This window comes from Copadichromis virginalis, linkage group LG14, assembly GCF_057382275.1.
Source record: "Copadichromis virginalis isolate Kocher_CV1m ecotype Utaka linkage group LG14, C_Virginalis_male_GT1.1, whole genome shotgun sequence".
Lineage (NCBI taxonomy): Eukaryota > Metazoa > Chordata > Actinopteri > Cichliformes > Cichlidae > Copadichromis > Copadichromis virginalis.
The window spans coordinates 26,849,885-26,863,792 of NC_140631.1; the positions used below are offsets into that span (position 1 = coordinate 26,849,885).

The 13,908-nt window shown below is 44.2% G+C and overlaps 3 protein-coding genes across 4 annotated transcripts; 2 read left to right on the forward strand and 1 right to left on the reverse strand.

Moving 5' to 3' along the window:
- Positions 1-375: 375 nt before the first annotated feature.
- srprb (SRP receptor subunit beta) lies at positions 376-5,329 on the forward strand. The gene is made up of 7 exons (XM_085430190.1): positions 376-655; positions 984-1,078; positions 1,185-1,262; positions 1,346-1,428; positions 1,764-1,900; positions 2,114-2,168; positions 3,585-5,329. Exons 1-7 carry the CDS (start codon positions 487-489, stop codon positions 3,796-3,798), a joined length of 831 nt encoding a protein of 276 aa, XP_085286316.1. The 5' UTR covers positions 376-486; the 3' UTR covers positions 3,799-5,329.
- Positions 4,767-7,265, reverse strand: wdr53 (WD repeat domain 53). Of its 2 annotated transcripts, none has more exons than XM_085430188.1 (3): positions 7,191-7,265; positions 6,205-6,700; positions 4,767-6,130 (listed from the first exon to the last, which is right to left on the reverse strand). In XM_085430188.1, exons 2-3 carry the CDS (start codon positions 6,691-6,693, stop codon positions 5,471-5,473), a joined length of 1,149 nt encoding a protein of 382 aa, XP_085286314.1. In that variant the 5' UTR covers positions 6,694-6,700; positions 7,191-7,265; the 3' UTR covers positions 4,767-5,470. The 2 variants fall into 2 exon arrangements, with proteins under 2 accessions (XP_085286314.1, XP_085286315.1); XM_085430189.1 differs by lacking the exon at positions 7,191-7,265 and adding an exon at positions 7,058-7,182.
- A 750-nt stretch (positions 7,266-8,015) lies between these two features.
- neu4 (sialidase 4) lies at positions 8,016-13,624 on the forward strand. Its single transcript, XM_085430194.1, has 4 exons — positions 8,016-8,162; positions 8,948-9,189; positions 11,465-11,720; positions 11,864-13,624. Exons 2-4 carry the CDS (start codon positions 8,989-8,991, stop codon positions 12,901-12,903), a joined length of 1,497 nt encoding a protein of 498 aa, XP_085286320.1. The 5' UTR covers positions 8,016-8,162; positions 8,948-8,988; the 3' UTR covers positions 12,904-13,624.
- Positions 13,625-13,908: the final 284 nt, after the last annotated feature.

Here is a 13,908-nt window from a genome sequence, read left to right on the forward strand (position 1 = left end):
ATGGTGTGACAGAGGAGGATGCTAGGCTTTAGGTGAGGTGGAGGCAGATGATCCGCTGTGGTGACCGTTAAATGTCAGAAGGAGATGGAGGACTACACCGGATTTGCAGTGTATGCTTGATTTCAGTTCACTTCCTGCGTGTTAAAATTAGCTGTTTGTTTTTATACTTCCTCATCCCCTAAGAGAACTGCGTCGTTTGGCTTGAGTAACCTTTGACCTTTTACATTACCAGGTACAGTTTTTTTCTCTTTTCCTCATGAAAACTATCTTCCATTTACTTCCAGAGAAATAAACATGGCATGAAACTGTCATTTACCTCTAGCTGGTTCCAGCACTCCAGGTAATGTCTTTTACATACAGTCTGTGATCCAGACCCATAGCGGAGAATGTCCTGAGCGGCGGGCGCCCCCTGCTGGTCGCTGTGGCTCCCTACAGGCTTCAGAGGAAAGGAGACGTGTCTCATTTCAGAGCAGCTTGGACGGACTGATGGAAGCACACAGCACCGGTGGAAACGTGGGAGAGAAAGCAGACGTGGAGATGGCAGGATCTCCGTTTGAACTTTACATCGAGTCCCTGCGGCAGCAGCTGGAAGAGCAGGACCCGGTCTTCCTGATCGGAGTTATCGTCGCTTTGGCGGTGGTTGTTATCACCTGTGGTAAGAAGTCATCTTAGCAGCTTAGCAGGCTAGGCCGAGCGTGTAGCTTAGCCCCGTTAGCCGCAAACAGCGGGTCTGTGATAAACCTGATATGTGAGCAGGGCTTTTTAACATTGAAATACAATAACATGCGCTGTTTTAATAAATTAATATATGTTTTAAATACTTTAGCTTAAGTAGCAAGCTAAGAAGCTAACAACGGCTGTCGGTTTCACGGGAAGTCATTCAAACTTAGAGCTACCACACATTTTTGGCTAACGGACGGCAAGTGCCTTTGATACGTTGAGAATCAGTCACTGAATGTGTGTCCTTTGGTTTGTGTTTGCAGTCTTTCTGAAGTACTTCCTCACCAGTAAGACTGTGCGCACCTCCGTGCTCCTGGTGGGGCTGTGTGACTCGGGGAAAACCCTGCTCTTCAGCCGGGTGAGTTAAGGCTGAGACAGACCCCGGAAGCCCGGTGGGGGGGGGGGCAGCTAATGTATGTTTGTTTGTTTGCTTATTTCTTTTTGTGCTTTTCATGTGTTGGCAGCTGCTGTCTGGAAAGTTCAAGCGGACACAGACCTCCATCACTGACAGCAGTGCTCCATACAAAGCCAAAAATGACAGGGTGAGTTGAGGACCGTTGGTGGACAGAAGTAACTCGTGTGAGGGTGGGATTCACACCGCTGTTTTTCTCCACTCCGTCTGCAGGGCAGCACCTGGACTCTCATAGACCTGCCAGGCCACGACAGCCTCCGTCCTCAGTACCTGGAGAAGTTCAAGTCCGCGGCCAGGTGAGAGCAGGACGATCTGTGAGGTGATGCATGTGTGAACCGCTGACAGGTGAATGGAATAACGCTGACTGCTTCCACAGAATGAAATGTTCTGACCATAGACTGTATAGAAAGGATGGTGAAGCCATTTTTACCCTTACATGTTTTGCATCATCAAACACACTTTAATGTTAGAAATAACCTGAGTACATACACAGTGCAGTATTAACATCATGACTTAATTGATTAGGGGGGAAAAGCTATCCAAACCTACCTGCCCGTGTGAAAAAAGTAATTGTCCCCTTGTTTCCATCCTTATCACATCTGTCTTATCATCACCCTGTCCTCTTTTTCAGAGCGATTGTGTTTGTAGTGGACAGCGCGATCTTCCAGAAGGAAGTGAGAGACGTGGCCGAGTTCTTGTACGTGTTATTGACGGACGCCGTGATCACCAGAAACGCCCCGGCTCTCGTGGTGGCGTGCAACAAACAAGGTACAGCAACCCTCAGAAAGTTTTTAGAGAGCTGGGGGAAACTTTTTTTTTCTTCATGTTTAAATAGAAGGATTCATAGTTTTCTGTCACATAAGGTAATTGCAGTTCACTGAGTGTACAGTCACATTCCGAGACAGGAATGTCCTAATATCTGAGCCTTCACTGCTTACTCTGAGTACATCCAGGTTATTCACTGGTGTCTTTATCTTGTAGACATCACCATGGCAAAATCTGCTAAACTGATTCAGCAGCAGCTGGAAAAGGAGCTGTAAGTAACGCTGTTTTGTTGTCTTCTTATACAATAAATATTTTTGGGAGCATTGCAACAATAAAACTTTATTGTCCATTGCAAAGCAGTGGAACTTTTTCTTGGCTCTCAGTGTAAATAAATAAAACCACAAAAAATAATGAATGCTACATAGCAGGATTCAAAGATTGTTGCAGATATGACATTTTGTTTTTGTTTTTCACTTTGTTCTTTTTCAGTTTTTGTGTTGTAATTATGCCAATTTATTAATATTTCCACTCATAAGCCAGTGACTGATCCTGTATTTATTATGAACCTGTTACGGCAGACTGTTGGACGTGTGTGTTTAATGTGGACTGTGATGTGTTACTGCAGCCTACCCCAGGTATCATAGGGTAAGAGGCGGGATACACCCTGGACAGGTCGCCAGGCCTAACACAGAGGGGCAAACAGCCATTCACACTCACATTCGCGTCTATGGCCAATTTAGACTCATCGGTTAACCTAACCCCACTAACTGCATGTCTTTGGACTGTGGAAGGAAGGCAGAGCACCCAGAGAGGACCAACACAGACACGGGGAGAACATGCAAACTCCACACCATAAATAGCACAGTTGCCTCACAGCTGGCTTCCTCCCACAGTCCAGAGAATAATATATGTTTACATTGTTTAATGTAGTCTTCATTGTGCATATTATTCTAAATATGACCTCTAAAACAATAGATGTATTTCAACAATCAATGTTGTTCTGCTAAATTTATCAGTACGTGGATCTTAGCCTTACACCAAATCCAAGATGGGAGTTTGGCAGTTTGGCTTAGGCTAAAATCAGGGCCACTTAGTACAACCCAGATTATTTATTTATTTATTGCCTTAAATGTTTCCCCTAGATTATTTTATGTATTATATATTTTCATAATGTAAAAAATATTGACTAGAAATCTGGGCGCCTATTGATTCAGTCAAGTTGGATTTTTAAAGAACTAGTTCTTTAGTTTCTCTAGAGACATAAATACATTTTAAACATTTTAAAGAGGAACCCCCAACAAGGCAAGGATCCCCTAACAGAAAGATATTGATGACTGTGAGGAGGAAGGACTTCCGTTTAAGAGAACTAGACTCGGGGACGAGCAGCCATCAGCTACGACTGGTTGGTAAGAGAAAAGATCAGAATGCAACAAAATGAAAACTACAGAAGAGAAAAGGCAAAAAGTTAATTAGCTAAAATAATGTTAGAGGCCAGTCAAGAGACAATAGAAGTGGGAGTCATCACCTGTAAGGACAAACACACAAAGACTGTATAAGGCCACATCAGAGACATAGTACCGGTACTGGGTTTTAATGTCTGCCACTTAAATCTTGAATCTAAAATAAACCCTGCAGGTCTGCTGAGCAGTAAACGATTCTTCTTTAACGATGTCTCATTGTCTTGCAGGAATACCTTGAGAGTGACTCGCTCGGCAGCACTGAGCTCTCAGGACGGCTCCGTAGGCGGCAGCATGTACCTGGGCAAAAAAGGCAAAGACTTTGAGTTCAGCCAGCTGCCCATGAAGGTGGAGTTTGTGGAGTGCAGCGCCCGCGGGAGCAAGGGTGAAGACGGGGGGGATGCAGACATGGAGTTGCTGGAGAAGGCCCTGGCCAAACTGTAAACATCATCTGCTCAGTGCACATTGCCCTAAAGGCACAAACCTCCAAAATGTGAGACCACGCCAACATCGCCTGCACCTCTCAGTAATCAGAGGGGTGAAACGCCTCACGCCTGTTAACTTTATTTAAACCTGTTCTTGCAAGACATGAAAGGATTTTAACAGTGGAAGACATCCAGGCAGATTTAGTAGGCTATTAGTAAGTGATTGTGGAAACGATCTCTACAGTGCTGTGAAGTGATCCTGCTTACTCAGTGAAACTTCCACTTTAAAAAGCTTCCATTTGATTGATTTGTGACGTGCAGCTTAAAAACTTTTTGTTAGACTAGAAGAAATATTGTCAAAGATTTTACCACCAGTGGATTTTTCTTAAGCCTTTCTCGTGCCGTCTGAGCTGTAAGCTGCCTTGTTAAATCAGACGGGCGTGAATTTGCTCAGTCTCGTGCCTTTTCATGTGTCGTTGTTGTGTTTTTCTTGTTTGTGGAAGAATGATGCTCCCTTCTTTGAAAGTGCTGCATGAATGCAGAACATTTCCAATGAATGTACTTTAATGTTTTGTTGGCGTTAAGAGAGCAGAATGCTGTTTGTAGTTCTCGGGTTTGGTTTGGAAACAAAAACCACAGTTTTTGATGGTTGATGCTGATGTGTGTGGTGTGTCAGTGAAATGCAGTCCAGGAAGAGGGAGCAGTCGTCTTCTTCTTTAGTGTCGCCATGCAATACATCCCCAGCATCCTACTCCTGTCACACCAACCATGTCTTAACCTCTTGAAGTCTTCCACCTGTTCTTGTTATTCCCACAGTCTCCAAATTATCTTGCCTGCACGCTCTTCTTCACGTCTCCTGTGTAGTTTCAGTTTCATTAACCAGGTATTTGAACACATCTGCTCCTTGTGGCTTCACTCAGGAACTGGACAGAGTGATGAGATCCCTGACGGTTAAACCTTGATCCAGCGTTTCCTTCTGTTTTTTGCTTTTTGTTTTTTTTGGAGTTGTGTATCCCAGAGTCAGCCTGTGGCAATTCATAAGCAGCAAACAGGACTTAATCATTAACATGTATTCCAGAAAATCCCAGTTCTTCTTTCACATGGGATGTGCTTTTATTTTTTATGCTTTTTTTCATGTGGCAGCAATTCAAATGCATGTGTGGCTGTCTGCAATCATTTTTTTGTTCTGATGTCTGTGGGGCCAGCTTTCATTTACTGTGCTTTGATTTCTGTTGGCCACCTGGTTTGGATTGGGGTGGCTTCATTAAAAACTGTTAAACATGAAATGCAGATTTCTTCTGTCAGATGTGGCACAATTACAATCCAGAAAAATGAAGAACTTGTTTATAAAAGCATAACAAATCTATTCAGAGACAGAACGTGTATTTAAAAGAGATACTTTTATAGGGCCACACACACAAAAAACCTCATAAATAAGCCTGCAGTAAACGAGACTCCAAAATAACTAACCTCTGGTTTATTACATTGTGGACTCTCATGCAGATTTTTTTGATGTTTGCTGCTCTATAGATTAATACTGGTTGGGCTTATTTTTTTTCAAAATGTTAACAGATTTTAAGAAGGAAAACCAAAAACATAACTCTGTCTCAATCAACAAACAGATGAGGAAAAAAGGTTTTCTAAAAGATGAACTGCTGTGAGGGAAAATAAAAAAGCTGTTTAGTGTCCAGTTAAGAGAGAGGGTAGACTGTCAGACTGGAGCTCTGATCTGCAACTATCACACTTGGTTCTCCTTTCAGCACAGTAGGACACAGCCAGTTCACCTTGTCCCCATGGCTGATGCTCAGTTTAGGCCCAGACTTATCCTCCATCACCTCCTCTGCACTTCCTGCTGCTCCTGCTTCATCGCTCCCCTCAGCCTCGTCCTTCTGTGCATCAGTCTTTTTCTCCTGGGACTGCTCCTTCCTCTTTGCTTTGCTCTTACCCTTCCTTCGATGGGGTGCTGTCTTTTGAATTTTCCCCTCTGGAGCCACCACTGGGTGCTTGCTGAGGTCCCATAATGCAACCTGGCTGTCATTTCCACCAGTGATGAGCCAGTATGGATGGGAGAGGAAGTTAACAAAGTGGGCTTGCGAGGCTCCCTGGCTGTGGGCTTTAAACGCTCCGTGCTGCTCCAGTTTTGAGCCGCTCCCGATCCGCATCAGGTGTACCCGCCCGTCCTCTGCTGCGCACCCCAAAATATTTCCACAGCTCGAGACAGAAACGCAGTGGGCCAGCGGCGGGTTGAAGAGCTGACCAGGTCGCTGCTGCTGGTCGCCTTCCTCCTCTGCCACATCCTGAAGGTTGAGGGTCCACAGAGGGCGGGTCTTCTGCAGACCCCACAGCATCACCTGAGAGACCAACAAAGCTAATGTCAGGAAAGAAATGTTAGTAACAGGAAATAAGTAGGTAAACGTTTTCTCACCTGCATGTCGAGTCCGGCAGACACCAGGTTATTGGGCCTGTGAGGCCGAAAAGCAACAGAGGAGCAGATGTTGGTGTGTCTGCGCAGAGTCCTGCAAACTTTTCCTCCAGGAACCTCCAACACCCGCACAGCCCCGGAGTCATCCGCCACAGCCAGGGCCGAACTGGTCTCATTCAGTGCTAAAGCGTTGATCTCCTCCTCCCCTGCAGCCTGATACTCCTCTACGGGACCCTTCAGGCTCCTTGGGTCAAGCACACTAACTGCATCTCCATGTGCTACAAACAGCTGGTTTGGAGCTGAAGGTGAGAACACAACGCTTGTGCTGTCTTCTTCACCAGAAAGAGTGATGCGGCCTACGATGGTGCCCTCCTGGCTCCACACTGTGACCTCTCCACCCTCAGAGCCTGAAGCAATGAGAGTTTCAGGGCCCATAGACACCCCTACACAGAGAATGGAAGTGGAGTGGCCCTCAGACCACTGCCTGGCCATGCTGACCCTGTAAAATGTAGGTTAATGAGAAGAATTAGACATATTTCTAGATGTACACCAAGCCAGGTAGGTTTGGATCATGAAATTATTATGTAAAAACTGCATCTTGTATTTACTCAGATTATTTTTGTCTAATAGGAATATTTGTTTGGGGACATGAAACCTGTACGTGTGACAAATACGCAAAAGAAAAGAAGTCCAAAAACACTGAATTTAAATGCGCTCAGGAGCGGTTTTCCAAATACTTAAATTGTATTTCACTCGCATATAAAGGATGAGCCTGTAGATTGGATTATTACTTCATACAAACCACAATAATGAAAGAAGTTGCTACAAACAGAAAATCAAGTCCAACTGTGCTAACCTGCTAGCTCAGCCGCTAATTTTTAACCTGTCCAGCTGACGCTTTGACGGCGGTAACAAACACGTTGACCTGAATTTACCGATTACAGTTGATTTATAACGTGACTTCACCGAGAACAGAGAAATTACACTACCTTCTAGAGACGTTTAAAACTTCAGCAGGTTGCCATGTGAGGCTGAGTCGCCTGTTGATGTCGTCACGTACACGTTTTAAGATTTAGCCCTGTGTTTAGCTTGTCAGGCGGCATCAGCGAGGATTTTTTTCTTTCTTATATTAAACTTATCTGCGTTAATATTTATTATTTATTTATCATATTTATTACATCAAGCATTTAAATAATATATTCAAATAATTAATTTTCTTTTCCCTTTCTGCAAAATTGGAGCAAAGTACTGCCTGCGAAGTGAGTTTCAGGGTAAAAAGCTGATGTTCTGTCTGCGTTAAATGGGGTTTATTAGTTTATTAGAGGCTACAAAGCCACTTATATATATATGTATATATATATATATATATATATATATATATATATATGTATGTATGTATGTGTGTGTGTGTGTGTGTGTGTGTATGTATGTGTGTATATATACATGTGTGTGTGTGTGTGTGTGTGTGTGTATGTATGTGTGTATATATACATGTGTGTATATATACATGTATGTATATGTATATATATATATATATCGATGATCGATAGTCATCTCCATGCACAGAATGTCAAAGCTTTCTTGAACAGATGTGCAAGCCGGCAGAGCTAATGCTTTACACAGAAAGTAGTAACACATAGCCTATTACATATTCTGCGTGACATGAAAAAGGAAAGCAGAGAAGAGGCAGTTCATCAGGTCATTGTTCAGCGTGCCCCCACTCCCCTCCCCGCCTGGCCTTCATTGGCTGTTCTTCGCTGATTCATCCAAAGCTGTAGATCTGATGAGTGTGGGCCATTTCTGGGTCAGTGAGCACCATGTTGCACTGAATAGGAAACAGAGAGGGGAGGCCGGAGCTTTCAGACCCTCACACACACACATTACATTGTCAGCCCTTCATTCAAGTACTGAGACATGCTGTACACCCTGACAAAGCTGCAGGAGCACAGAGCACTGTAAATGTAAGTACTGTGCAACATTTACCTTTTTTGATCATAAACTGTGCATTAGTGAGCTGCATCCTCACAGTGCTGTTACAGTGGGAAGGCTGAATTAGGAGGCAGAAATGTGCTGATGAAATGTGATGCTGACCTTGTTGTCAGGTTGTTTCACAGTTGAAGGTTTGGTCACACGCAGTCTATTTGTCAGTTAAACACGACCTCCCCAGTTGTGTAACACAGTGGACCGCTATTCTAGTCACTCTTTAAATATATTTTTGTAATATTGCGATATCTTCGGTGTAAAGTAAGCAACGTCTTTTTGAGGTGGAATAATATTTAGCACATCGTGCTTGAATGAGACTGTATTTTTCTCCATAACTATCAAAAACTCTGAACATAAACATTCTGATGGTGCAGTCATGGTCGAGGTGGCAAACAGAATTCACATTAGTGACAAATGAATTACCTTCTGCTACCATTGGACTTTTTCCAGCAATTATTTCAGAAGATAAGCTGCTCCTGGCAGATTCTGATGCAGCAGCTACTGAATTGAGTTGATTTAGATGGGCCAGAAAAGAATCTTACTTTGAAAATATTCATTTATATGGATTTAAATACTGGTAACTTACCTCTCAAGTGAACTGTATACCTGTGTTTGCTTTTCTTTAGTGTTTTTGTCCTTTATAGGCTTCAACCATATCTTTATTTATGGTCCTGTCCATTTGTTGTTGAGCACCTTCAGACAGAGCTACTGGAAACTGCATGCCTGCTTGTCCAGTAAAGCTGCTTCTAACTCTCCATTTCAGACGATTTGGCGGTGCATGAAAATATTCACACAGCAGAGAGAATGAGGTCGCCATATTTTCCAGCCAGATCTGTGCTTTTCCACAAGGAGCCGAACGGAGTGACGTACAGAGTCCCAGCTCTGCTCTACCTGCCCCGCTCCAGATCCTTTCTGGCTTTCTGTGAGGAGAGGCTCAGCCCGTCCGACTCTCAGGCTCACCTGCTGGTCGTGAGGAAAGGCACTTTCTACAGGAGCTATGTGGAAGTCAGTGATACTCAATGCTCACTGGCTCAGGGCTGTACAATTAAAACTTGTGCACATATAAATACTGGAGCTTAAGTACATTTTTACAATCAGAAGTTTGATAACAAGTACTTCTTCTAAAATCTATAGCCTGACATAGGCAGAAAAGTAAACAAATGTAGGAAGAAAAGGTCAATATTTTAACAGGTTATAATAAGAAAAATAGTGACTTTACAAAGTAACAGTGAGTTAGGAAAATTTTGATAGTCTTGTTTTAGATTCAACGAATTAAATCAGACTGTAAAGCAAGTTTTATGGCACCTATAATGATTTAATATCATTCAGTGCAAATATAAGTGGTACAATAAAAAATAAATATACTGAAGATTTTATTCAAGTATTTTAACCAAGTGTGGCTGATAAAGTACAAAAATAAAAAACAATAACAGACTTTAAATGTAATTTTCAGATTCTATAATCCTCTAAATATAAGATAAGATAAGATAAGATAAGATAGAACTTTATTAATCCCTCGGGTGGGTTCCTCTGGGAAATTCGACTTCCAAAAAAAAGCACAGCAACGACCGAAGTTACAGTTACAGAATTGTTATATATATATATATATATATATATATATATATATATATACACACACACACACACATATATAAATACAGAGACAAATATAAATAAAATATACAAAGGGGATAAATAGAATAAATAGGAATAAAAATAAAAATACAAGTGAATTGCACATTTCAAGTATTGAGTCTATTGCACTGTTGACTATTTACAAAAAGTATTGCACAAGGTATTGTACAGTGAGGTGAAGAGGCACTACAGCTTAGTTGTTCCCCCCTCCTTTGTCCTCCTGTTTCCCCTCCCTCTCCCCTCCAGAGAGGAGTTAAACAGTCTGATGGCGTGTGGGACAAAGGAGTTTTTAAGTCTGTTAGTTCTTGTCTTGGGGAGAAGCAACCTGTCACTGAACAGACTCTTCTGGTTGTTAATGGCCGTGTGCAGAGGATGCCCAGCATTGTTCATAATGTCCATCAGTTTCTTTAATGTCCTTTTCTCTGCCACTGTCACCAGAGTGTCCAGCTTCATGCCGACCACAGAGCTAGCCCTCCTGATCAGTTTCTCCAGCCTGGATGAGTCCTTCTTTGCTGTGCTGCTCCCCCAGCACACCACAGCATAGAAAAGTACTCCAGCAACCACTGACTGGTAAAACATCCTCAGGAGCTTCCTGCAGATGTTAAAAGACCTCAGCCTCCTGAGGAAGTACAGTCGGCTTTGGGCTTTTTTATACAGGTGCTCTGTGTTGCATGACCAGTCCAGTTTATTGTCCACCCACAGCCCGAGGTACTTGTACTTGTTGACCACCTCCACCTCCTCCCCCTCTATCTGAACCGGCAGTGGACCTTCTCTGGACCTCCCGAAGTCCACAACCAGTTCCTTAGTCTTTGAGGTGTTGAGTTGCAGGTGGTTTGTGTGACTCCATGCGACAAAGTTCCTCACCAGACTTCTGTACTCCTCTTCCTGATCATCCCAGATACACCCCATGATGGCCGTGTCATCTGCAAACTTCTGAATATGGCATAATTCAGAGTTGTAGCAGAAGTCAGAGGTGTACAGGGTGAAGAGAAGAGGGGACAGCACAGTTCCCTGTGGTGCTCCTGTGCTGCTGACCACTGTGTCAGACGTGATGTCCTTCAGCCTGACGTACTGTGGTCTGTCGGTGAGGTAGTCGGAGATCCAAGCCACCAGGCAGGGGTCCACCTCCATCCTGTTCAGTTTTTCCTGAAGCATACAGGGCCGGATGGTATTAAAGGCACTGGAAAAGTCAAGAAACAGGATCCTGACCGTGCCTTTTCCCCCATCCAGGTGTGAGTGGGCTCTGTGTAGGAGGTACAGGATGGCATCCTCCACTCCGACACCCGCCTTGTATGCAAACTGTAGTGGGTCCTGGGCATGTTGTACCTGTGGTCGGAGGAAGTTGAGGAAGAGCCGCTCTAGAGTCTTCATAAGATGTGACGTCAGTGCCACCGGTCGGAAGTCATTCAGCTCATTGGGCCGGTTCTTTTTGGGGACCGGGACGATGCAGGATGTCTTCCATAGGGCGGGCACTCTCCCCAGTCGCATATGAAGTTTGTAAAAAAAAATTAAATAATTAAAATCTTTTTTTTAACTCTTGTTTTGTAATTTGACTGAACAGGCATTTTAAGTAAAATCAAACAGACGTGAGAAGCATCATTTCTTGTGTCTCCTGTGATTCTTCTCAATCGTCGTTTGTCTGCAGTGGGAGGACATCCGTGTTCTGGGCACTGCTTTCCTGCCAGGCCACCGATCCATGAACCCGTGCCCGGTCTACGATGAGTTCACGGGCACTCTCTTTCTGTTCTTCATCGCTGTTCTGGGTCACACCTCAGAGTCCTATCAGCTGGTGACAGGGAAGAACGTGACCAGACTGTGCTACGTCTCCAGCACTGATGATGGCGACACCTGGAGTCCCGTCACCGACCTCACCAAGAAGGTCATAGGAGACACTATTAAAGGTGAGGCTCATTCGAAAAAGCATTGTGGTATTATTTATCTCCAGTTAAATTGGAAACAGCCTCTTTGTCTTCAACAAAAAGATCTAAGTAAGAGTCACAAGATGACAAAATCCACAGTCCCAATTCTGCTTCCTTCCTGGCAGAATGGGCCACCTTCGCTCTCGGCCCGGGCCACGGCATCCAGCTGAAGTCGGGCCGTTTGCTCATTCCTGCCTACGCCTACCACATCGAGTGCAAAGAGTGCTTCGGCCACCTCTGCCAGACCACTCCCCACTCATTCTGCTTTCACAGTGACACCCACGGGAGAACCTGGCGCTTTGGAGAGGCGGTCCCAGGACCAGAGACCGTGGAGTGTCAGATGGTGTCTGTGGACGAAGAGGATGGGACTAACGTGTTATACTGTAATGCTCGAAGCCCTCTCGGGTACAGAGTGCAGGCCCTCAGTCTGGATGATGGAGCCGTGTTTCAGGAGGGGCAGCTGGTGCAGCGGTTGGTGGAGCCTCGAAATGGTTGTCATGGGAGTATTATTGGATTTCCTGCCCCGTTAAATCTGTGTCAGAGTCTTAGCAACGATTTACAGCGACCTGTACGGCTCTCCAGACACTGGACATCCTGCACCACAGAGTCCAGTCTCTCCAAGTCGAGTACCAGCTCTGTAGCCTTTTCAGTGTCAGCAAACAGCTCCAGCACCACCAGCTCCATCCCACCTCCTCATGAAGCCCCTCCGGATTTCCTGACTCCTACGTGGGTAGTATATTCCCACCCAACATGGACGACTGCACGCAAAAACCTGGGCTTGTTCCTCAGCCTTTTCCCCCGTGATCCAGACAGCTGGCGTGGCCCCTGGGTGATCTATGATGGGCCGAGCGCATACTCTGACCTGGCCTACCTGGAGCTGTCACCCTCACCTGGAGCCCCACCTGCTGTGGCCTTCGCCTGCCTGTTTGAGTGTGGTACCAAAACAGCTTACGACGAAATCTGCTTCAGCATCTTCACCCTCTACGAGCTCATCGATAATCTGCCCCGGGACGTCTGGCTGGAAACAAACAACGAAGGACACAGAAAACAGCAGGGGGGGAGCTGTAGACATGATGCTCAAAGTGCAGCAGTTTCCCAACAGGTGACTCCTGTGAAGAAGAGGAGGAAGAAGAGCAAGCTGGCTGAGATGTGCTCTGTGTCTTAATGTAGATTTTAAACTTGTGATACAAGTCGTTTATTAACTGTTTCCTATATTATGCTTCACTTATTTGGACCTGTGCAGACTGAAATGTTCTCAGATTTCATAAAATTCAGATTTTGACACAAATATAGAGCTAACACTTCACTGAAGCACCTCAGGTCTGCAAAAGGAAGATAAAACTCTAAAGACATCGCTCAGTTTTCCCCATCCCTCCACCACTGTGGTCACAGCTGGCATGAGGTTTCTGGGTTTTGTCCCAACGTGGTGCTTTATGTGCATTATGATCAAACATCTCCATCTGTTCAAAGCACATTGTTCTTGTTCTTATTCAGATGCAGCTTTGCAAACCTAAGCTGTGCTGCCTTCTTTTTAGAAGCAAGAGACTTCTGGAAACCCTTCCAACCAAGCTGTATTGTACTTGTTCAGTCTTTTTCTAATTATGCTATTATGAACTTTAACATACCAACTGAGGCCTGTTGAGTCTGAGCAGTAGCTCAGCGTCTCAGGTCATAACTGTCACTTGGATAAAAAGTAAACATTCAAGTTCACAGAGGAAAAGAATTCAGGACTGAGCTGAAGTGTTGGACAGACACTGAGAAGGTGGAGCACTCGCTGAGCTTCTGTCCACCATATTTTCCATCACATCGTGCACACAAGTGACAAAATAGATTTTTCTGATGTGTCACGTTTTAATTTGAAGGCGTGCAATAAAAATCTTTCACTTCCTAAAGTATTGTGTTGTTTTTGTTGCAATCTTCCCAGAACCAGACATTTTCCTTTGCTGTCCGGTGGAAGTGGGTTGTTTGTTTTTCCAGTCAATGGAAAATTAATATGCAACCATTATCGTTCATTTGCCGTCAGTAAACTGAATATTTAAGAATGGCAGCTGTTGAAAAGCAGTATTTAATTTTCCATTTCATTGATTAATCCGTGAACAAACACAATGAGTCAAATGGGAGCCAGAGCTTTTAGATAGCAAACCCAGGAGCTAGAACATGCTATCAGGGT